This window comes from Scyliorhinus torazame, chromosome 3, assembly GCF_047496885.1.
Source record: "Scyliorhinus torazame isolate Kashiwa2021f chromosome 3, sScyTor2.1, whole genome shotgun sequence".
NCBI lineage: Eukaryota > Metazoa > Chordata > Chondrichthyes > Carcharhiniformes > Scyliorhinidae > Scyliorhinus > Scyliorhinus torazame.
Window position 1 is genome coordinate 91338889 of NC_092709.1, and position 24326 is coordinate 91363214.

At 46.6% G+C, this 24326-nt stretch overlaps 1 protein-coding gene across 1 annotated transcript in view; it reads right to left on the reverse strand.

The window, feature by feature from the left end:
• LOC140408573 (actin-binding LIM protein 2-like) overlaps positions 1-24326 on the reverse strand; it is a 512880-nt gene that overhangs the window by 339362 nt on the left and 149192 nt on the right. Inside the window, exons 4-5 of the mRNA XM_072495958.1 lie at positions 10181-10296; positions 5839-5965 (exon numbers count right to left, since the gene is read on the reverse strand). Coding sequence (XP_072352059.1) covers positions 5839-5965; positions 10181-10296 — 243 coding nt within the window. The remainder of the gene's footprint in view (positions 1-5838; positions 5966-10180; positions 10297-24326) is intronic.

Genomic DNA, 24326 nt, shown 5'->3' on the forward strand with positions numbered 1-24326 from the left:
AATGAAGGAGGCCATCCAAGTCAGGAGTACTGTCGTTGCTCAGGCAAGTGAGCGCATGGCTTCCTCTATGGAGAGGATAGTGGCCATCATGGAGGGCCATATCCAGCAGATCACTCAATGGTTATTTGGTGAGAGTGCAAACCCACTGACCATCACCAAGTCCATTAGCTTACTGCAGCAATAGCCAAATGGGAGCTGGATGGTGTGCCTGACCAGGTGCACCCCCATCTACGGAAAGCAGGGATATGCCATCATGCACCAAGAGATCAGAGCCACATCTGTAGCCTCCTTTGAAGGCGCTTCAAGGGTGGAAAGGAAATCCACTGGTCCGCCTGACAGATTTCTCAAAGCCTTGAGCAATTGCAGGATAACTGCCACATTCATCACAGGCCACAGAGCATGGAGATCAGCAACCTGGTTTAACCTCAGCTGCAGATGCCAGGGATGCACCTCATCACAGTATCAGGAAACGGATTAAGAAGAGCATTCATTCTGTATCGTTTATTGTTATAAAACCATAAATGCATTAATAAAATGTTTTTTTTTTTTTAAAAAGAGCACTTAGGACACACCAGGGTGACAAGGGTGTTTAAATCTTTGATGTAAGATAGATATTGCTGCCTGTTTATGATTAAACACTGTTTGAGCTTTTGTTCGTGCATCCTTTATTTAGTGAATGATTCTTTGTGAATGGTTTCTGGTAACCTTGGATCCCGATACATATGTGGAAGGTTACTGCTGGAATATGGATCTCTCCCTGCACTTAAGCAGAGCGAAAGCAGAGTCTGGGTTATGGCAAAGCGCAGCAGACAATGATGATCCGTGACACCATCACTGGTCATTCTGCAGAGCCTATCCTGGATGTGGACATTGCTGGTTAGGCCAACATTTATTGCCCATCCATAATTGCCTTTGATAGGTTGGTGGTCAGCTGCCTTCTTGAACCTTTGCAACTCCTGTGGTTTAGGGAGGGAGTTCCAGAATGTTGACCCAGTGACAGTAAAAGAACAACAAGATATTTCTAAGGATGGCGAATGACATGGAGGGGAACCTACAGGTGGTGATGGTTCCTTCTGTCATGGGAGTGTCCCTTTAAGAAATGTTTTTGTCTTATCACATGGCTTCAGTGATGTCATTGTGTGGGTGGAGCTGGGCTGTGGCTCTGAGTTTTACTTTCACTTTGGTTTGGGGCACTGAGTTTTTTGCTTTCATTTTCACATTTGGCTGCTGTACTCAGAAAGAGAAGTATCTTGGCTTGACTCTCTCAGTTTAAAAGGTCTTTCCAGATTACTTGATAACTTAGAAGAAATAATTGCTTTCTGGAAGGAATTCAAACCTGCTCTTTTGGAAAGAAAACAAGAGCATCCATACCAGGTCTTGAATGCTGTGTGCTGAGCCACACCTTTAAAAAGACGGTATTGGTTTATGGGATCTTGTTATTAAATTGGAACAGTTAAAGGGGAATTTATTAAGGGTGATACATAGATTACTGTAGCTGTGTGGGGAATTTATGTTTGTAGTTGATAAAAATGCTTAGTGTGTGTGTTTATAAAAATGTTAACTAAATTTGTAGAATAAAGCTTGTTTTTGATTTAAAGTGTTTCAGGCCTCTGTTGAATAACACCTGAAAGGCAGACCCTTGTGTTCATCGTAACCAAAACGATAAACAGTTGTAGGTCAGGTGAACTTCATGATATACTTTGGAGTTTTCTAAACCCTGGCCCATAACACTCGTGTCTGCTGCCCTTGCCCTTCTAGATGGGTTTGGAAGGTGCTGCATAAGGAACCTTGGTGAGCTCCTGCAGTGCATCTTGTAGATGGCGCACACAGCTGCCATTCTTCATTGGTGGTGGAGGGATCGAACGTTTGTGGAAGGGGTGCCAATCAGGTGGGCTGCTTTGTCCTGGATGCTGTCAAGCTTGAGTGTTGTTAGAGCTGCACTCATCCAGGCAAGTGGACAGTATTCCATCACGCTTCTGACTTGTGCCTTGTAGATGGTAGGCGGGATTTGGAGAGTCAGGAGGTGAGTCACTCACTGCAGAATTCCTAGCTGCTGACCTACTCATGTAGCCACAGTATTTATATGGCTAGTCTAGTTCAGTTTCTGGTCAATGGAACCCCCCAGGATGTTGATATGGGTGGCACGGTAGCATAGTGGTTAGCACTGCAGCTTCACAGCACCAGGGACCCGGGTTTGATTCCCGGCTTGGTCACTGCCTGTGCGGAGTCTGCACATTCTCCCCGTGTCTGCGTGCATTTCCTCCGGACGCTCCGGATTCCGCCACCAAGTCCCGCTTGTTAGGTGAACTGGACATTCTGAATTCTCCCTCGGTGTACCCGTACAAGCGCCGGAGTGTGGCGACCAGGGGATCTTCACAGGAACTTCATTGTAGTGTTAATTTTAGCCTACTTGTGACACTAATAAAGATTGAGATTATGATTATTGTATTGTCTGCTTTATAGTGGCCCTTGTGGAGCTGTGACTTGAATTGTGCTGTTCCTCTGCCTCAATACAAACATCTGACGAGTGAAGAGTGCAGACGATCAAGATGAAAGTACTGCCAAGGTTCCTCTTCCTGTTTAGATCCATCCCGATCTTCATCCCCAAGGCCTTTTTACAAAACGTAGACAGTCTAATTCCCCCCAGCCATGCTAAATACCACCTTCAAAAGATGGAGGCGGGACGGGGGCACACTGACGGTCGGGGACTTCTACGTAGGGCACAGACTGGCGACACTAGACGAACTGACGAGGAAGTGGAGGCTAGCAAAAGGACAGGAATTGATTCACCTCCAAATAAAGCACTTCCTCCGCAAAGAGTCAGTAGGGTACCCTGGGGCCCCAGAATGCACACTACTAGAGGACCTGATAGACACAAGAAGCGAGAAGGGGTGGCTATGTGGGAAAATATACGGACAGCTACTGGACATTTCCCGAACACCACTGGACAGGACCAGACAAAAATGGGAGGACGAACTGGGGACAGATATAGGATGGGGACTCGGGAGTGAAGCACTGAGCAGGGTGAACTCCACCTCCTCCTGCGCAAGGCTAAGCCTGATGTAGCTCAAAGTGGTGCACAGAGCGCACCTGACCAGAACTCGAATGAGCAGGTTCTTCCCGGAGGTGGAGGACAAATGTGAGCAGTGCCAGAGGGGCCTGGCCAACCACACCCACATGTTTCGGGCTTGCCCCAAGCTTGCTGGGTTCTGGACAGCCTTCTCCGAGGCAATGTCCAAGGTTGTGGGGGTGAGGGTGAAGCCAAGCCCAATAGTGGCAATCTTCAGCGTATCGGAGCTACACATGGGGAACGGGGCCACGCCCTCGCTTTTGCTTCCCTAATCGCACGCCGGAGAATCCTGCTCAGCTGGCGCTCGGCAGCACCACCCAAAGCTGCAGACTGGCTCGCTGACCTCTCGGAATTTCTCCACCTGGAGAAGAATAAGTACGCCATCCGAGGGTCAGAGGAAGGCTTCCTGGATACTTGGGGGCAGTTCGTTGGCCTGTTCCACAACCTGTTCGAGGCCAGCAACAAGGAATAAAAAGATGAAAAACCAAAGAACTGCGTAGTCTGGGGTGGGGGGAGAATGGAAACCACAAGAGAAGAGAAAGGATTCTGAAACCAATAGGGAGGGGGATATCTAGACCGATCCAGAGGGCAGCAAAATGTACGTACAGTTAGTTAAATGAAGGACAAAACAAACCGCTCTGTAAAATAAAGCAAATTAGCTCGGGCAAGAAAAATGTAATGTATATAAGCAACAACTGTTTATAAATATGAGAAAAGCCAATAAAAAGATTTTCACAAAAAAAATCTGACGAGTGTCATTACGTCCGGCGAGGGTAATCCCGTCACCAAAGGCTCTTGTAGCTGCAAATGTGGTTGGAATGAATCTGATACCTCGGAGTTCTGAAGCACTTATGCATCACGGCTGCAGCCTGAAATCAGGCACAGAACTGCAGAATTTGCTTTCTGTGATCACACACTAATTGAGCATTGATGGAACAGAATTCATTTCTGTTGGTGAATGATGAAGGCTGGTCCAACAGAGCTTTGATTGCCATGTGTGCAATTGATGACACCTTATACACGTGGAAAACCAGCTCCAAACCCCACTGATCTCTCAGCCTGGTATTCAGCATCTACGCACTCACCAACAGAGCATTGGTCAGCTCCTTAATGCAAAGGTGCTGCTGCTGCCTGGGATATCCCAAACGTGTCACTCGTGTTCTCTCCAGATCAGCATGAGTTTCCTCCTACAGTCCAAAGATGTTCAGGTTAGGTGGGGTTACGGGGATAGGGCGGTGGAATGGGCCTTGTTCGGGTGCTTCCTCAAGAGGGTTGGTGCAAATTCAATTGGATTAATGGCTTCCTTCTTCACTGTAGGGATTCTATGGTTCCATGGATCCTTAGAAGGAACCAGAAACGAGGTAACGTTGAGTACCATTGGCATAGGGTGGCCATCCAATCCCATCAAATGCAACTCGTCTTGCAACATGGCGTACAGCTTGGTGTCTCTGCCTGGAGATGTGAAGTCTTCCCCGGCACTGCCTCTCGGGCATCTGTCGGCAGTTATTTTGGGTCCTGAACATTCTGCGTCACATATTTAACGTTATTCGCCTCTTCTCTCCTGCCGTTCTGCCATGGCCTTGTAGTGTTTCCTGCCCAGCTGCTGATTGTACCTCTTGCTGCAGTTACAGTGCTGTCAATGGTGGTTCTGCGTCATGGTGTCTTGCTGTGTGCATTTCCTCTAGCGCTCGTGGGTGCCATAGCACTGGATGGGTGTATGATTCCCATCTTTATGACGAACTGTTTGCTGGCTGGTGGCCTAGTATCCTGCTGTGGGCCCTCAGCTCCTCAGACTGCACTGCAGTGAAAGGTAGATCAGCATTTCCACTGGAAATCAGAGACGGCGCTTGCAAATTGCCAGCTTTTCACGGGCGGGTTTCTGATGGCACATGATACCGGTGCATCTCCCGTTAAATTCGCAAGGCAGCCTAAAATTTGATTTAGAGCTTTGCAAATGTGACTATAACGCCCTTGTCAATGAGTGTAACGGCCTTCCTGCTGCTTTGGAGTGGAGTGGTCCTTCCCACTGTAGGCTTAATTCTATTTTCCCACTGTCAGGACTCTGATCAGAGTCATTCCATGCAATTCAGCGACCACGTCCGCCATGTTTCCTGCTCCAGCGAGCTTCATTAAATTCCACTCTGTGTGTGTAAAGCAGGCCTGAGATGTGCTGACAATCATTTTGTCATTGGAAATGTTTCATGTCTTCATGCACGAGACATTCTTCAATTCACCTATGCACTATAGGATAAATTGAACTTTGTCAGATTAACCTTTGCAGTATTTACGTTTACCTAGAATTTCTACCAATGTCCATCTGATTTCCTGCTTCAACCTTGACCGAAGATTGGCAGAACTCCTGTGGAAGGCACACAAATGTCCACGTATGCTGTTTCTACAGGGATTCCATCAATCTTCAAATTAAATGACAGTGGGAAGTTGGGAAAACCACATGCAAGTTCCCCACCATCTCTATGTCGACATCGAGAATTCCCGGTTTAAAACCAGAATGCAATTTGTGGTTACTCAGGACATGGAAGTAACTTTCAACTTCACTGTGAGGCAAAACGGGCAGTAACAAACTGGCCGCCTGGGATTCACCTGGGCCATTTTCCTTTCGACTGAGAGAAATGCAAAGGAAAATTGGATGACCAGGTGAGTAACCAGTGGCCAATCCGATAACCCCAGGTTGACCTTTCTGCACCAACCCAATCAAAACTGATATTTGACCCCATTGTTCCTGCATCCTTTAAACAAATTGTACTTACTTGCAGATGTACTCTGCAGACAGGGCTTTTCCACAGGTGTGACACTTAAAACAGCCCAGGTGCCACTGCTTGTCCAGAGCTACCAAGGATTGTCCATTTTTTATTTCCAGGCCACAGTCTCCACACTCTGCAAAAACATCAGGACTTGATGAGTTTATTGAATTCCTGGTTAAAGTATATCAGAACTTTATAAACCAAATATGCACACACACACATACGTAAAACAAACATTTCATGAATGAATACCAAAGCAATTTACCATATTAAAACACCATGGCATCATTTTCATGATTTAGCACAGCCAGTGCCCGGCTTTCCTCTTCCATCCATTGATCATTACTGGCGAAACATTCTTTTATTTGTGAATAATTGTTAACTACACAATATCTGAATCAGGTGGTTTGATCGCTCGCTTCTATAGGTCTCCACAGTACGTAGAAAACAAATGATAGCATTAAATAACTTGAGCATTTGACCAAGGAATTTTCTGGGCAAAGCCAATTCTTCCTTTGTTGATGTATTTACTTCAAATATTTGCATGCTTAAAATTATTCATCACCTCTTGATGGAAAATGCTACCTTTGCTCACTAACCTCTCAATGTTCAGTCCCACAATCTCTTCACCTGGAACGTCAACTGCATTTGATCAACTGAGTCTGGATTGAGAGTCTGTTGACATTTCCATCTATTTTTGGGCCTTGCTACGACAATCAAGCATTATTCCATTGAAGGTAGGCAAAAGCTTCCATGATCCTTTCAGGGTAGGCAGAATTTGGAGTTGAGGCCACAATCAGACCATCCATGATCTTGCTGAGCTGGCTCGAGGGGCCAAATGGCCTACCCCTGAGGTACAAACAGCAGTCCACTGGAAGGTCTATGAATTTTCAACTCCTCAGCCACTTTTCCATTTTGCTGATATGTGGATGGCTATTCTTTAATTTAAAGTCCAGGAGAAGAACCACCTGCTTTGTCACCGAAACGATGGGTCCAATCTCTCTCTCTCTCTCTCTCTCTCCGCCCCCCCCCCCCCCGCCCCGCCCCCCCGCCCCAGGTAACTCCCCACAGCAGTAGCCAACACTTACATTCATCTTTCTCTCCTATCGTCCTCTTGCACCAATGTCTCAGTCACTCTCTACAAATGTTGCACTTTGTTCTCTCCAGACAAACCATTACAAATACTCATACCTCTGTTTTCTCTTCTTGCAAAAGAGAGCACACAACTTGGCAAGAGGTTGACATCTGGGTGGTGGTAGGATGGGCAGGTGGCTGGTCTTCCAGTGGCAGGAACCTTGTTGCATTGGCAATGCATGTCCAGCCGCTCCACCAGGAAAGATGTCCGCAGTGACCTGCCTTGAGAGCCTGCACCCCCAGGGGCACTGGTGCACACACACATTGGAAGGGCTGACGCTCTGCCTGTGGACCCTGTTTGGGTGCATCGCCTCCTTTCATCTGTATCTCCATCCACCTCCTCTGAGCAAAAGCCAACAGGTGCTGTAGCTGGTGTTGCTCCTGCTACTGCTGACAAAGAGTCATCCAGACTCGATATGTTTGCTCCCTTCTCCCTCCACAGATGCTCTCAGACCTGCTGAGATTGTCCAGCATTTCCTATTTTTGTGTGGAACACACGAGTTAGGCCATATCTGGAGTACCGCGTGCAGTTCCAGTTACTGCACTATAGGAAAAATCTGATTGCACTAGTGAGGGTAAAGATGAGATTTATGAGGATGGTCAGATCTGAACTGGAGAATTTTTGTTATGAGGAAGGAATGGATAGGCTGTGGTTGTTTTCTTTGAAACAGAGGAGGCTAAGGGGAGAATTATGAGGTGCCTCAATAGAGTGTCAAGGAAGGCCTATTCTCCTTGGTTGAGGGATCCATAACCAGGAGGTGAGAGGTAGGAGATTCAAAGGGAATTCGAGGGAAGATTTATTTTCACCCAGAGGAACCTAGAACTCATTGCCTGAAAGGATGGTAGAGACAGAGACCCTCATCACATCTCAAAAGAACTTGGCTATGTACTTAAAATGTCAAAACCTACAAGGCTACAGGCCAAGAGATGGAAGGTGGGATTGGGCTGGATGATTACTTGTCAACCAATGTGCTTGTGATTGGCTCAATGGTAGCCTTCCATGCTTTTTATTTCTATGTGCTCTATGAAATGCCTGGACATCCCCTTGCAAAGCAGCACATTTCTACTTAATAAAACTTACTAACTTATCTAGCCACCTTCAGGGATCTCTGAACACGTGCGCCATGGTCCTTCTGATCCTCTTCACTTCTCAATATCCGTTTATTGTATATTCTCTTGCCTTATTAGTGTTTCCCTAATATACTACCTCGCACGTCTTCGACTTAACTCGATTTACCACAGCTCCGCCAACCTGACTAGCCCACTGATATCTTCCTGCAATCGACAACTTTCATCATCATAGAATCGTAATCTCTACAGTGCAGAAGGAGGCTATTTGGTCCATCGAATCTGCATTAACACTCTGAAAGGGCACCCTACCTAGAGCACTCTGCCGCCCCATCCCCATACCCCCACCTAACCTTTGGACACGAAGGGGCAATTTAGAATGGCCAATCCACCTAACCTGCACATCTTTGGACTGTGGGGGGAAACCAGAGCACCCGGAGGAAACCCACTCAGACACGGGGAAAAAGTACAAACTCCACACAGTCACCCTAGGCTGGAATCGAACCCAGGCCTCTGGCTCTGTGTGGCAGCAGTGCTAACCACTGTGCTAAAGTGGTTACTTCTTCATTATCACCCACACACCCAATTTGTGTATCGTCTGCACCTTCTTAATCATACCTCCTTTCAAGTCCAAATCATTCATTCCATGAAAAGCATGTGGCTTGGTACTGAGCCCACAAAACTCTACTGGAAAGAGCCTTGCAGTCACTAAAATACTGATCGACCATTACTCTTTGCTTCCAGCCTCGGAGTCAATTTTGGATCCAATGTGCCACATTGCCTTAGATCCCATGAGCTTTCATTTTCATCACCAGTCTGTCATTTGTACCTTTATCAAAAGTCTTGTTAAAATCAGAGGTAGACTCCATCAAATACACCCTCATTGATCCTCCTTGTTACCTCTTCACAATCATCAATCACAACCTTTCCTTAACAAATCCATGCTGACTATTTTGGATTAATCTGTGTCTTTCTCAGTAAGGATTATCATGGATCATCAAATAATTGAATTACTGAGACAATAGCAAGATCAAGGAGGTAGGATTTGAAATATTGTAATGTTATCAATTTCCATATGGTCAAAGAAATGTTCATAGTTAGTTAATGGCAAATATCAGTAATTCTCACAAATGACCTGTGACTTATAGTTAGATGTAGACTGGTCCTGTCATGTAAAACAGAGTGAGGCTAATCTTCACTTGTCATTTAAATCTAAGTTTGCTAGCATTTATCTATAATTTTGGGATCATCCATCCTTATCCAATGACAGATACTTGTCATTTAATTTGCACTGGCTCCTACTGCATCTCTCCCAGCATCCAGAAAATAATTATGTGATTTCCCCATATCAAAATTGATACTTATAATGTTAATTAAATTGCCTATTGGACTCCAGCGGGCCAAGGTGACTAAGTCATCTGGCATCTGCATTCATCAAAGGGATATGAGTGGTTCCATTATGGTATTTTGCAGAAATCTCAATATACCACTGCAATAATATAGCTGACTTATCTGTCCATCACAGTCCGACTACTTATATTGCTGTAGATGAGGAGAGACAGCGGCGTGGTGTTAACGTCACTGGACCAGCAATCCAGACGACCAGGCTAATACTCTGGGAACACGGGTTCAAATGCCACCACAGCAGCTAGAAGAATTTAAATTTAATTAATTAAAAGTTCAGAATTGAAAGTTAGTCTCAGTAATGGTGACCATGAAGCCATCATAAATTGCTTTAACAAACCCATCGGATTCATTAATTTCCTTAAGGGAAGGAAATCTGCCATTCCAACCTGGTCTGGCCTGTATGTGAATCCAGATCCACAGCAATGTGGTTGACTCTTAACTTCCCTCTGAAATGGCTTAGCAAACCACTCAACTTCAAGGGCAGTTAGCGATGGGTAAGAACTATCGGCTTTGCCACAGAGGCCCAAATCCCATGAAAGAATAAAGAAAAATAAATCTGAAATTTGCCAATGCAAGGGTCACCTCTATTTGTATTTTATTTATATTTAAATTATTTTCTTCAAGGATATATTATAAATTACCAATAAAAAGTCAATAACTGGACCTAAACTGATCTATGTTGAATAGCATTAAGTCATAACATAATTATGATGTCAATGTTCAGAGGTAACACACTTACTTCGAGGTGAATGTGCTGGCACATGTTTCGGGTTGGTGTTCAGAGACTGAGAGCACTTTTGGCAAACACATTCCTTCCCATTAAAAGTCACACGGTCTCCAGGAGGAAAGGGCTGGCTAAAGAATAAAACATCATGTGTTCAGTACAGCTTTACCACGATAAATTCAATTTAATTATCAACATGTATTACAATTCCCAAGATAACAGTCAATTACAAATCTCATCATTCAATCCGTAATAATTTTTCTGTTAAAAAATTGTTTTCCAAACAGGCCACCTTTTCATTTTGGAAGTTACCGTTGAAGATCCTGGGATTGGATCCTGTGCCATCTAATCTTATGGGACCAATGGACAAACTATTGAGAATGAACTGCAGGACAAACTTCTGCACCTGAATGGGGAAGCACCAGCTTGTACCATATTGACATCTAAAATTTCACTTGACTATAACAAAGAGTTACCGGCAGAACTATGAGGTCAAAAGGTAAACCTCGCCCACATTTTCACCTACCTCAATCTCCTACGATTCTGGCCCAAATTCAGAGGTAATCAAAGACATTACAGTGTTTACCATTCCCCTACACCCAAGTCAATGTTACCTACCAACATTCTTCTTTCAATTTTTCGATGTCAACATTCACAATGCGGCTCCAGCCTTTGACTACGAGGAGCTTTGCTAAGCAAGTTTCTAAAGTCTTTCATAACTGTAAACATCTTGTACATTAAAAAGTATATTCACCAAAAGTCTATATGCAGTTGGGCAATTTACTAATAATTGTAAACTGTCAGAGTCCCTGCCGAAAGGATCACCCTGCACAGACCACCCCCACACACACACAAATCCCCGCCCCCTCCCCAGAAACAGGACCCCTATCTGGAAGCTATAGAGCAGTCCAGACAGTGGCAGTGGGATGCATTAAAGCTGTAATACTTACCTTACAGCTCCATGTGTCAATTCATCCAAGGAGAGCAGCTGTGCCTGAGTCTGGTTACCACGGATCCATTATCTGCCAGTCATTCATAGCTTTCGAGTGGTGGTCTGTGACAGCTTGTAAAAACCAACTTCAGCTTTGATCCATTCATATTCCTTCACGCTTCAATGGTGAAATCCCAATGTTTGTAAACATTGAACACATCAAAGAGATGTAAGTGCATTCCAAGCACTAAGTGTAGTCTAATCACTCAAGTTTGTGATTTCACAGCACCTACCACCCTGTGGGGTGTCCCCCTATTATAGAGGTCCCTGTAGGGTTATCCCTATTACAGGGGTCCCTGTGGGGGGTTCCCCTATAAAGGGGTCCTCTGAGGATGGCTTGGGGGGACGTTGGTAGAAGAGGCATGGGCAAGCAGTGCATTGTTGGGGGACCTGTGGCCCTCGGTTAGTCTCTATCAGCGTGGCCCTGGTGTGGTGGACACGGTTGAGCGATCAGATTGCACTTAGCGATTAGAAAGCACGTATCTCACTTTGTTATGGTTGGCATTTGTAAACATTGGGGTTTAAGCGCTTACAGTCACTCACCCATGAAGGGAGATGAAGGAATCAAGGCTGCAGCTGTTTTGTGGAAACTGTTAATCACAGTCCACGGCAATAAATGAATGAATGGGTTGAAGCTAATGGATCTGAGGGGTTTAGACACAGGTCACAGCAGTTCTCTTTGCAGGAATGGACATGGCGTGTCCGGTAAATGTTATAACTGTAATTCTGTTTACTGCCACTGTCTGGACTATTCTCTAGGTTTCAGACAGGGGTCTTCTTTCTGGGAGGCCTGTGGGGGATCTGTCTATTTAGGGAGCTCCTTTGGGGGTCTCTCTATTTAGGTGGGCCCTGTGAGGGTCCCTGTATTTAAGGGATCCCTACGGGATGTCCCTCTAGTTAAGGGGTCTCTAGGGGGGTCCCTCTACTTGGGGGGATCTCTGTGGGGGTTCTTTAGTTAGAGGGTCTCTATGGGGGGGGGGGTTCTTATGTTAGGGAGTCTCTGGGGGTGATAACATAGAACATAGAACATAGAAAATACAGCACAGAACAGGCCCTTCGGCCCACGATGTTGTGCCGAACCTTTGTCCTAGATTAATCATAGATTATCATCGAACCCACAGCGCAGAAGGAGGCCACTCGGCCCCCCGAGTCTGCACTAGCCCCCGGAAAGAGCACCCCACCCAAACTCAACACCTCCACCCAACACCAAGGGCAATTTGGACATTAAGGGCAATTTATCATTGGCCAATTCACCTAACCTGCACATCTTTGGACTGTGGGAGGAAACCGGAGCACCCGGAGGAAACCCACGCAGACACGGGGAGGACGTGCAGACTCCGCACAGACAATGACCCAAGCCGGAATCGAACCTGAGACCATGGAGCTGTGAAGCAATTGTGCTATCCACAATGCTACCGTGCTGCCCTTAAGAACAAATAAATCTACACTATATCATTTTACCGTAATCCATGTACCTATCCAATAGCTGCTTGAAGGTCCCTAATGTTTCCGACTCAACTACTTCCACAGGCAGTGCATTCCATGCCCCCACTACTCTCTGGGTAAAGAACCTACCTCTGATATCCCTCCTATATCTTCCACCTTTCACCTTAAATTTATGTCCCCTTGTAATGGTGTGTTCCACCCGGGGAAAAAGTCTCTGACTGTCTACTCGATCTATTCCTCTGGTCATCTTATAAACCTCTATCAAGTCGCCCCTCATCCTTCTCCGCTCTAATGAGAAAAGGCCTAGCACCCTAAACCTTTCCTCGTAAGACTACTCTCCATTCCAGGCAACATCCTGGTAAATCTTCTTTGCACCTTTTCCAGAGCTTCCACATCCTTCCTAAAATGAGGCGACCAGAACTGTACACAGTACTCCAAATGTGGCCTTACCAAAGTTTTGTACAGCTGCATCATCACCTCACGGCTCTTAAATTCAATCCCTCTGTTAATGAACGCGAGCACACCATAGGCCTTCTTCACAGCTCTATCCACTTGAGTGGCAACTTTCAAAGATGTATGAACATAGACCCCAAGATCTCTCTGCTCCTCCACATTGCCAAGAACTCTATTAAGAGGGTGCCAGGGGGTATCTCCCTATTAAGGCGGTTGCTGGGGGTGTCTCAATATTAAGGGGGTCTCTTGGGAGGCTGGTACGGGAATTGAACCTGCGCTGGTCTTGTTTTGCATTACAAGCCAGCTGTTTAGCCCACTGTGCTAAACCAGCCCCTAATTGCCCCTGAACTGAGTGGTTTGCTCGGCCATTTCAGAGGGCAGTCAAGAGTCAAACACATTGCTGTGGGTCTGGGGTCATCGATAGGCCAGGCTAGGCAAGGGGAAAGATTTCCTTCCTTAAAGGATATTAGTGAATCAAAGGGTTTTTCGGACAATCAATGATAGTTTCATAGCCACCATTATGGAGAGTAGCTTTTAACTCCAGATTTTTAAATTGAATTTATATTCTACCAGCTGCCATGTTGGGATTTGAACCTATGTCACTGGAACATTAACCTTGGTATTGCCACTGCGCCACCGTCTCACCATGCTAGTGTTGTAGCGGTACTGGAACTGTTAAACTGGGAGTTCTGTTAATTTTGGAACACAGGTCTGCAGCATTACAGCCGGAATGTGGTCAGAGCCCACAGTCTTTTCCCTATCCAATATACCCAGACCTTTCTTGATCTCATGTGGAGTGAATTAAATTGGCTGAAAACTGGCATTTTGTTGGTGATGGTAGGGACCTTTGTCGGAAGTTGAGATGGACCATCCATTCTGGAGCTCTGGCTGCAAACAGTTCTGCCTTGTCTTTTGCACTCACATGCTGAGCACCTCAACATTAAGGATGGGGATGTTTGTGAAGCCTGCTGCTCTGGTTATTTGTTTAATTGTCCACTATAGCACAGGCATCATCTGGGGCTTAATCTCATCATATCAATGAGCCACATTGTACATTGTTGTTGGTACATTAAAAATGTAACAGGAAAAAGGCGTGTGACACTTACTGAAGTAAATATCAATTCCCTCTAATGCAGTACTGGGTCTGTGCACTAATTGGTATTCATTACTGGTAGCCAGCTATTACAGTCTGCCCATATTGGCTTCATCAATTACACTTGGAAAGGGCAATACATCTTCCTATTAAAACGGTTATGGGATTATACTTGAAACATGCAAAAGACATTGCAGTAATCTGCAACAAGGTCATCCTCTCTAGATTCTGTGCAATTGGTGTGCACACCAGATATTGTAATAAAGAAGTCTGCCATCTCTTTTTAGCTTTCCACTGATAAATAAATGATGAGATGTTATTATTTCGCTTCGTCATACAGCAGATGAATAAAAACTACAATGAAGTATTATGCAGTGCAGATAGAGGACAGCAAAATTGCGGCTATTTTTCTAACAAATTATTTGCAGAAAGAGGGATCCAGAGTGAAGAACTGTGTCTCCTCAGCATTGCTTAACAAGCTCTTATTAACAAAAATGATGCTGACATGATTACCCACTCAGTTCCACGTGAATCAGTTGCTCACAATTTACATTGGTATTCAGGCATTGAAAGTACAATTAAAAATTTTGCATTGGTGATCAGGAAATGCTAAAGAGGTTGGAGCACCGGCACCATGTGGAACACAGTTGATTCCAACGAGAAACGGTGCTGGATTCGTCGGATTTGCGATTGACACTCAGGAGGCTGACAAGCTGCAGCCGCATGTACACACTTCACTCCAAACACACCATCCCAGCCAACAAAATGGCAGTGAGAATAGTGGCACCCCGCTGTACGAACGCCGAGCTTGAGACCCTGCTGGACACTGTGGAGAATCATAGAATTTACAGTGCAGAAGGAGGCCATTCGGCCCATCGAGTCTGCACCGGCTCTTGGAAAGAGCTCCCTATGAATTCAACCTATTCCCGTAACCCAGTAACCCCACCTAACCCTTTTGGACACTAAGGGCAATTTAGCATGGCCAATCTACCTATCCTACACATCTTTGGACTGTGGGAGGAAACCGGAGCACCCGGAGGAAACCCACGCAGGCACAGGGAGAACGTGCAGACTCCACACAGACAGTGACCTGAGCCAGGAATCGAACCTGGGACCCTGGAGCTGTGAAGCAGCTGCCCTGAGAAGAGGTGGGCGACCCTGTACCCCGGCCCAGGAAGGAGGCTGCCAGCCGCCGACATTTGCCGTGCCTGGGCATAGGTGGCAGAGGTCATCTGTGCCATGAGCAACACCATCCGGACCGGCCAGCAGTGCAGGAAGAAACTCCACGACCACCTCAGGGTGGCCAGGGTGAGTAGGCACCAACCCTGTCACACATACCCATTGTCCCACTCTTCCCCTCCTCCCCCTCATCCCGCAGCGCAGCCAAACCCCCACCCTGCACCACATGCCGGCATCCATACCCACCGCCATGGCCGGGTGCCCTGGCCACTGAAGCCACCAGCAACCCAACCCGTGGGTTACCTACTTCCCATATAACGCGATCCTCTTGCAGAAGAAAACTTTATCAACTTCTGTTTTGAATATGTGCAAAAAAGAGTCTCCACAACCTCTGGAGTAGAACATTCCAAAGATTCAAAATCTTTTATGTGAAGAATCTTCTCACCTTAGGCTGAAATGTTTGGCCTGAGTCTGTACCACCATTTTCTAAATTTTCCAGTCAGCAGACATGACTTTTCAGTGTTTATCTGTCAGGCCGGCCTCTTCAGAATCTTATATGTTTCAATTAGATCACCTCTTATTCTTCTAATTCCGGAGTGGACAGCCCAATTTATTCAGCCTGTCATCATAGGACGACCATCTCATCCCAGAAACCAATCTGGTGAACCTCGGCTCTCCTGCTTTTATTATCTTTCCTTAGATTTGGAGACTAAAACTGCACACACTACCTCAGGTGTGGTCTCCCCAAAGCCTTGTATAATTGTATCAAGAATTCCTTATTATTTTACTCCAACCCTTTGCAATAAAGGCCAAACCGCCATTTGCCATCCTAATTTCTTGTGGCGCCAGCATGCTAACTTTGAGTACTTTGTACGTATATACCCAAGTCTCTCTGAACATCAACGTTTACAAGTTTTACACCTCTGAAAAATATTCCGTTTTTCTATTCTTATTACCAAAATGAATAACCTCACCCCCTCCCCAATATTTTCTTCCATCTGTCACTCGCTTAACCAGTCTCTAAGTATTTACAACCTCTTCCTCCTCAAGAGCTTACATTCCCAGCTAAGTTTCTATCATCAAGGCAGCACGGTGGCGCAGTGGTTAGCATTACTGCCTCACGGCACCGAGGTCCCTGGTTCGATCCCGACTCTGGGTCACTGTCCGTGTGGAGTTTGCACATTCTCCCCCCACAACCCAAAGATGTGTAGGCTAGGTCGATTGGCCATGCTAAATTGGCCCTTAATTGGAAAAATGAATTGGGTACCCTAAATTTATAAATTAAAAAAAAGTTTCTATCATCAACAAACTTAGATGTGTTACTCTCAGTCTCTTTGTCCAAGTCATTAATTGGAAATAGCTGAGACCCCAGGACTGATCCTTACGCAGTCAACTAGTCAGAGCCTGCCAGTTGGAAAATATCCAGTCTATCCCTACTCTTTACTTCCTGTCTGTTAGACAGTCATAGGAACACAAGAGCAGGAGTAGGCCATTTGGCCCCTTGAACCTGCTCCACCATTCATCTAGGCCATGGTTGATCTTCTACCTCAATGCCATTTTCCCGCACTATACCCCTATCCATTTATGTCCTTAATATCTAGAAATCCACCGATCTCTGTCTTGAACATGCTTAATGATTGAGCCTCCACAGCCCTCTGAAGTAGAGAATACCGAAGATTCACCACCCTCTGACTGAAGAAATTCCTCCTCGCCTCAGTCCGACGTGGCCCACCTCTTATTCTGAGACTGCGTCCCCTGGTTTTAGATGCCACAGCCAGGGGAAACTTATTTATTGCATCTACTCTGTTGAAAACTATAAGAACTTCGCATGCGTCAATGAGATCACATCTCATTCTTCCAAACTTTAGAGAACATCTAAGAGGCTGGTTTAGCACAGGGCTAAAGAGCTGGCTTTTAAAGCAGACCAAGGCAGGCCAGCAGTACGGTTCAATTCCCGTACCAGCCTCCCTGAACAGGCACCGGAATGTGGCGACTAGGGGCTTTTCACAGTAACTTCATTTGAAGCCTACTTGTGACAATAAGCGATTTTAATTTCATTTTCATTTCACATAGGCCCGATTCCTCAATCTCTCCTCCAAGGATAATCTGGCCATCCCAGGGATAAGTCTGGTGAACCTTTGTGTGCTCCCTCTATGGCAAGTACATCCTTCCGTTAGTAGGGCGACAAAAACGGTGCATAATACTCCTGCCGTGGTCTCACCAAGGCTCTATACATTTGTAGCAAGACTTCTTTACCCTTGTACTCAAATTGTTTTGCAATAAATGCCAACATGCCATTTGCCTTCTTATTGCTTGCTGAACCTGCATGTTAGCTTTTAGTGACTTCTGCACAAGGACACCAGGTCCCTTTGGACTTCAATACTTCCCAATCTCTCACCATTTAAGAAATGCTCTACATTTCTGTTTTTCCCACCAAAATTGATAACTTCACATTTTTTTCACATTATATTCCATCTGCCAAGTTGTTTCCCACTCACTTAGCCTGTCTAAATTTCCTTGAAGCTGCTTTGCATCTTCTTCACCATTCACAATCTCAGCCTCTGGCTGACACAGAGCCTGGAACCCATCCTCTCCACCATGGAGAGGCTGGATTATTGCATCCTGTGACCTGTGGAGCCCAACAGCTGAAGACTGAAGTTGCAGCTCCACTACTGTCATTGCATCTTCCATTCAGTGCCATACAACTTTCATGGAATGCCAAGTGCTGCTGGATCGGAGGTCCAGGCTGCTGCCACGATGCCTCTAGCCTCCTCACCTGAAAGGGACTTTTCTGGAGTGTCTCCGATGTCCAGATATCTCCTCCAACAGATCACTGGGCTAGCTCATAAAACACAAGGCACTGGCATGGCAGTCAGAGAGCAAGAGACTAATGGCCTCCATATGGGCAGCAGTGATAAGACTTTGACACATCTGTGTAATAAGGATTAAATTATCAAATTGAATTGGATGCAAGCTTAGTGATGAAAAAGTTTCACTTGTGTGTATTATTGGGATGAGTTGTGAATTTGGGGGTATGTTGTTAAGAAGTCTTAAAATTGGCATCTCTTTAAGTGCCAAATACTGTGATATGACTTTAAAAACAAGTACAGAGTGAAATGAAGGTATTGCTCGGAAAACATTGAGTTCCAAGGAATCTAGGTGAGCAGTGAGCAGTAAACGAAAGCCAAAAGTATAATGTTGTGTGTCCAGGAAGATGGCCTGAGGGCTAGAATGTTCAGAGGACTTCCTGTTAGAGATCCAAACGAAGGTCAGGTTGTTGTGGGAAAATTAGGAGTGCTCTTCTCATTGGTCAAGAGTTGCTCGTTGTGTTGATCCTTACACATACTTGGGCTAAATGTTGCAAAGCAAGATTGTGTAAAAACAGGGTGCTTCACAAAAGTATTTGCCAAGGATTAGCATTTGTCACAGGACACTTGCTGGGGGAAATTTGTCAGCAGAGAGAGAGTTAGGAGCAGGGCACTTGCTCGGAAGTTAGCATTCACGTTAAGACATTGCCAGTTGACGGGTATTTGCCATGAGTTGTGGGGTTGCTTGGTTGGTGAGTGATGTAACCTTCACAGGGCTGAGGACTGCTGTAAGAATCCAGTACAGTAAGTCCTCGCTTAACATCGACTCACTTCAAGTTGTTTCATTTTAACCTTGTTAATAAATTGGAGTCAGTACATCCTCTAAGCATTGCCAATTTCACTTTAACATTGTTTGTCAGACTTCCTCTTTTGAGGCATGCCTACTCACATAACCTTTCTTGCAGTGCTCCCATCTTCACCCTCAGTCCTGTTCCTCCCACCTACAGCCTTGCCTCTCCCTGTCTCCCCTCACCCCATCCTTTATGACTCCCAGCCCTGCTTCTTCACCCCCTTGTCGACTCCCCCTTTTTCGACTTACCCCATTACCACCACCCTCCCTTGCTTCCTGGCCTCTGTTCTTACCCAAGTCCTTGGTGCTTGTTCTTCAGTGGTTCCTGATGCCTGCTCCATCTAGTAACAGAAACTAGTCACTGCATGTAGCTGCTACCTGCACTGACCAACATCTGCCACTAAATGGATGATGTTTAGGAATGCAAGCTCAGCTTTAAGTGAGGACTTAGTGTATTAGAGATAAGTGGATCCAGTTGATGTGCCATCAATGAACACAAAACGAGTAGTGAACGTAACTGAGGCGTTAATAGACTAAACAGAAAGCCTCCAGGCCTCTGATCCCGAACTGGGTCAGAGGCGGAGACCAGCCACCTTTATACCGAGCCCGAGGGGAGGCGGAGCCATCGGGCAGTGGTTTACATTACATGTAATACAGTAGCCGTTTACCACAATACACATATGATATACTACAGTGGTTTACCACACGAGTAAAGACAGAGTTGCCACGGTTATAGTAATTGCTGTAATGTTCAATATCATCAAAAGACTGGACAGAGTAGATAGCGAGAAAGGATAAAGAAGGAGAAGGCACAAATTTAATGTGCTTTGCAAAAGAAGCAAATGTGATTATCATAGAATTTACAGTGCAGAAGGAGGCCATTCAGCCCATCGAGTCTGCACCGGCTCTTGGAAAGAGCACCCTACCCAAGGTCAACACCTCCCCCCTATCCCCATAACCCAGTAACCCCACCCAACACTAAGGGAAATTTTGGACACTAAGGGCAATTTATCATGGCCAATCCACCTAACCTGCACATCTTTGGACTGTGGGAGGAAACCGGAGCACCCTGAGGAAACCCACGCACACACGGGGAGGATGTGCAGACTCCGCACAGACAGTGACCCAAGCCGGAATCGAACCTGGGACCCTGGAGCTGTGAAGCAATTGTGCTATCCACAATGCTACCATGATGTGAGAAAGAACTATTTCACACAACGAGTGGTTTGGGTCTGGAATGCCCTGCCTAATAGTGTGGTGGAGGAAGGTTTAATTGAGGCATTCAAGAGGGCATTAGGTGATTATTTGAATAGAAACGATAATACTAATCTTTATTAATGTCACAAGTAGGCTTACATTAACACTGCAATGAAGTTACTGTGAAAAGTCCCTAGAACCACACTCTGGCTCCTGTTCGGGTACACTGAAGAGAATGCAGAATGTCCAATTCACCTAACAAGCACGTCTTGGGGTACGGGGAAAAGGCAGGGGAATGACACAAAGCCACAACGCTTGTTTGGTGAGCCTGTGCAGACACAATGGGGCAAATGGCCTCCTTCTGCACTGTAACAATTATGCAATTCTATGATTAAGAGAGAGTGAGAGAGAGAAGAAAAGAGAAAGAGTAGTCAGCAGGAAGCTACGAAGTGTGTAGCCTCAGCAGTTAAGGTAGACCGGGAAGCTGTGGGCTGGAAAAGGACCCACTCGAATTGAAGTCTTAAAGCTTCAAAGGGATTTGTATGTATGCTAGAGTTAAATTGGAGAAGCTAAAATATTGAAAATCATTGTTAGCCAATGGACCAGGTTCAAGGATCTAAGAACAGAAGATCTCAGAAGTCCTGGGATCCATAGGAAAGACAGGCCGACACATGCTGAATGAGTGTATCATGCCATGCCTCAGCTGATGCGATGTTAAGTATAAATTTTGTTGTCCACGAAACTTGGTTAGTTTTCATTCTAAGTTAGTGATTTTCCTTTTTCCCAATATGGTTATTCCTCGACAATAATATTCTTACTCTGTGGTTTAGTACAGAGTCTAAGTCATGCAGCAGCATTCCTGCTTTCTCCCAAGTCACTTCACCATTTTCCTTGTAATTGGCTGTCAACTAAGTGGCTCAGACTGCTCAAGCCCACACCAGCGCAGAGATACACACCTCAGTGGGCGGCATTAGTGAACAGGCTGCTGGGGCATAATCTGGTGACCACCACACAGTTGCTGGTGCACATCAGATGGAGGCAGGAACATCCAAGGAAGACAGCAGATGATCTTCTGCTGGATCCCAGGACAGAGCAGGATCACAACCAGATGCTGAGTGTCTGGATAAGGTTCTCCCAGGCTGATGCGGATGTTAGGACACCATGAGATTCAGAAGGGTGAGTAGGCGACATCCCAGCAACTGCAAGGCCGATTGGAGGAGTCCCAAAGACTGCATGCACAGGATATGATGCTGACACAAGAGTGGCACCGAAGACCACACTGCTAGGGGAGCAGTGGAAAACCTGGAGCACAAGGTCAGCATCTTGAACAGTGGCGTCCAAGGAATGGCTCAGTCTGTGATGACTATGGCTGAGGGCTTCGACATCATGTTCCAGTCGCTGTGGAACGTGTCCCAGACGCAGGTGGACATTGCCGAGGATCTCCAGATCAATGCCGAATCACAGCAGATCATGGATGAGGGCGTCAACACCATGGTGCAGACAATGTGGAGCCTCCGGGACGGGCAGCGCCAGATATATCAGAGGCCTCTGACGTTCACTCCAGTGCCTCTCTATTCCATGAAGTCTCCCAGGAACCTACAGGCTCTGTCAGGGAGGAGGAAGTGCTGGAGGCCAACCCGGGACCCCCTACCAAGGAGATTACAGGGATCTCCAGTTATTCCAAATCCTCCCCTCCTGACACCGGCACATCTCAAAGGCAGCGGGCAGAACAAGGTGGGATGGCAACACCAGGGACACTGGTAAATAAGCCAAGGCCCCTGGCTCCAGACCCTCCACAGGACATCTGCCAAGGGCATCAAAGGCCACGGTGTGGAAGTCAGCAGCTGCCTCCACCCCTGAGGTGCATCCTGGGGACGCACCCAAATGTTAAAGTAGACCACGAAAGATCAAGAGGAGTGAAGAGCACTGAGTGGATGCTGGTGAGGTCACGATCTGTCACTAGGGGGAAATGGATATCTGTCACAGTAAAATGTTCACTATTAGAACATGTCATACCTCATACATGTGAAGCCTCTGTCACATTTATCTTCACAAGGGGCCTGCCTACACCCCCCACCGGTTGCCCTCCGCTCCCCCCATCCCCATCCTCCAGAAAAGCCCCTGATGTAGACCTGTTCAGAGGATGGGTGTGAGCACACTGTCAGCAGGAAGACAGGAGTCAGACTTTAGCAGAAACTGAGGAGCGGCAGAGCCTTCCTCACAGCAAGTGATCATCACTCTCCTGCCTTGTATGGTGCCCTGCTGACATTGCTGGCACAGGCCCTGGAGTGATGTTACACAAACCTTTGGAGGAGGAAACAGGGGTGTTGGGGAAGGGGCGATGGAGAAGAGGCGATGTGAAAGGTTGCGGGTGGATTGGGGAGGGGAATGGGGAAATGAGGGGAGAAGGGTGATGGGGTGGGGAGAATGGGGAGAGGGAGGGAAATGGTGAGGGGGGGGACACGTTGAACTGACAGACACAGCCTCGTCCTAGGAGAATCTGATGAAGGCCTTCCTGGTCCTCCTTGAATGTCAGAGCCTTGCTGCTGCCTGTCCTCCATCCTCTGGCTCCTCTTCGGGCATGACCTCCAGCCTCTCTTGGACCGCCTCATCTTCCTCCTCAGATGAGATCGCATGTCCCTCTGCCTTCTGCTCCTCTTCCAGCATGTCACCCTGCTGCTTTGTCAGATTGTGGAGGGCACAGCAGACCACCACAAAGTGAGAGACCCTCTTGGGGGTGTACTGCAAGGCACCACCAGAGGGGTCCAGGCATTGGAACCGCATTTTTAGTAGTCCAATACACTGCTCAACGACAGCATGGGGTTGGGGGGGGGGGGGGGAACGGCACATGGGTCTCATTATAACCAGTCTCTGCCTGAATCACAGGCCTCCGCACTGGTGTCATCAGCCATGAGCTCAGCAGATATCCCTCATCTCCCATGAGCCAACACATCATCCTGAGTGCCCCAGGCAGTAGCTGTCATGCATGCTCCCAGGCTAGCAGGCAGGCACATGCATGCTCCCAGGCTAGCAGGCAGACACATGCATGCTCCCAGGCTAGCAGGCAGACACATGCATGCTCCCAGGCTAGCGGGCAGACACATGCATGCTCCCAGGCTAGCAGGCAGACACATGCATGCTCCCAGGCTAGCAGGCAGACACATGCATGCTTCCAGGCTAGCAGGCAGACACATGCATGCTCCCAGGCTAGCAGGCAGACACATGCATGCTCCCAGGCTAGCAGGCAGACACATGCATGCTCCCAGGCTAGCAGGCAGACACATGCATGCTCCCAGGCTAGCAGGCAGACACATGCATGCTCCCAGGCTAGCAGGCAGACACATGCATGCTCCCAGGCTAGCAGGCAGACACATGCATGCTCCCAGGCTAGCAGGCAGACACATGCATGATTCTGAGGCGATGCTCGCACACGATCTGAACATTCAGGGAGTAGAACCCCTTCCTGATAATATAGGGCACTCCTTGATGACCCAGTGCTCGCAGGGCGACATGCGTGCCATCGATCGCCCTCTGGACTTGGGACATCTCGGCGATGGCAACAAATCCTGAAACCTGGGTGACATAGTCTAATGCCCGGACATGCAGAGCATCCATCACCTTCCGAATATACCTGTGGCCGGATGACTGTGATATGCCACATAGATTCCTTCCCGAGTCCTGGAATGACCCAGTGGCATAAAGGTTTAGGGCTGCAGTGACCTTCCCGGCCACTGAGAGCAGGTGTTTTCCTCCTCCACAGCTGCCACACCGTCTCCCTGATGAGACACAGTCCTTGTGGCACATGGTATCCGTTGTTAGACATTTAGCTACTGTTGTATAAAGTGTCAAAGGTTTTGCTCCTTTTCACAAACACTTTTATTTCACTGTAACAGATTCTGCACAAAACTCTATCTTCACATCACCTGAGCCTCTCTACATATCAGTGTCAATTATTGGATACTTGACATAAATGAGACAACTAATTGGAATGTCTCTTCACCCATTACTTAACAGTCTCGGTGAAAACAAAATTACAAGAAACTCAAAAACACACATGCAATTTCCCCCTTCTCTTTTTTTTCATAGAAAAAAAAGTCACAGAAACAGGTGCCCTTCATTAACAATATCCAAAAGTTTCTGTGAAC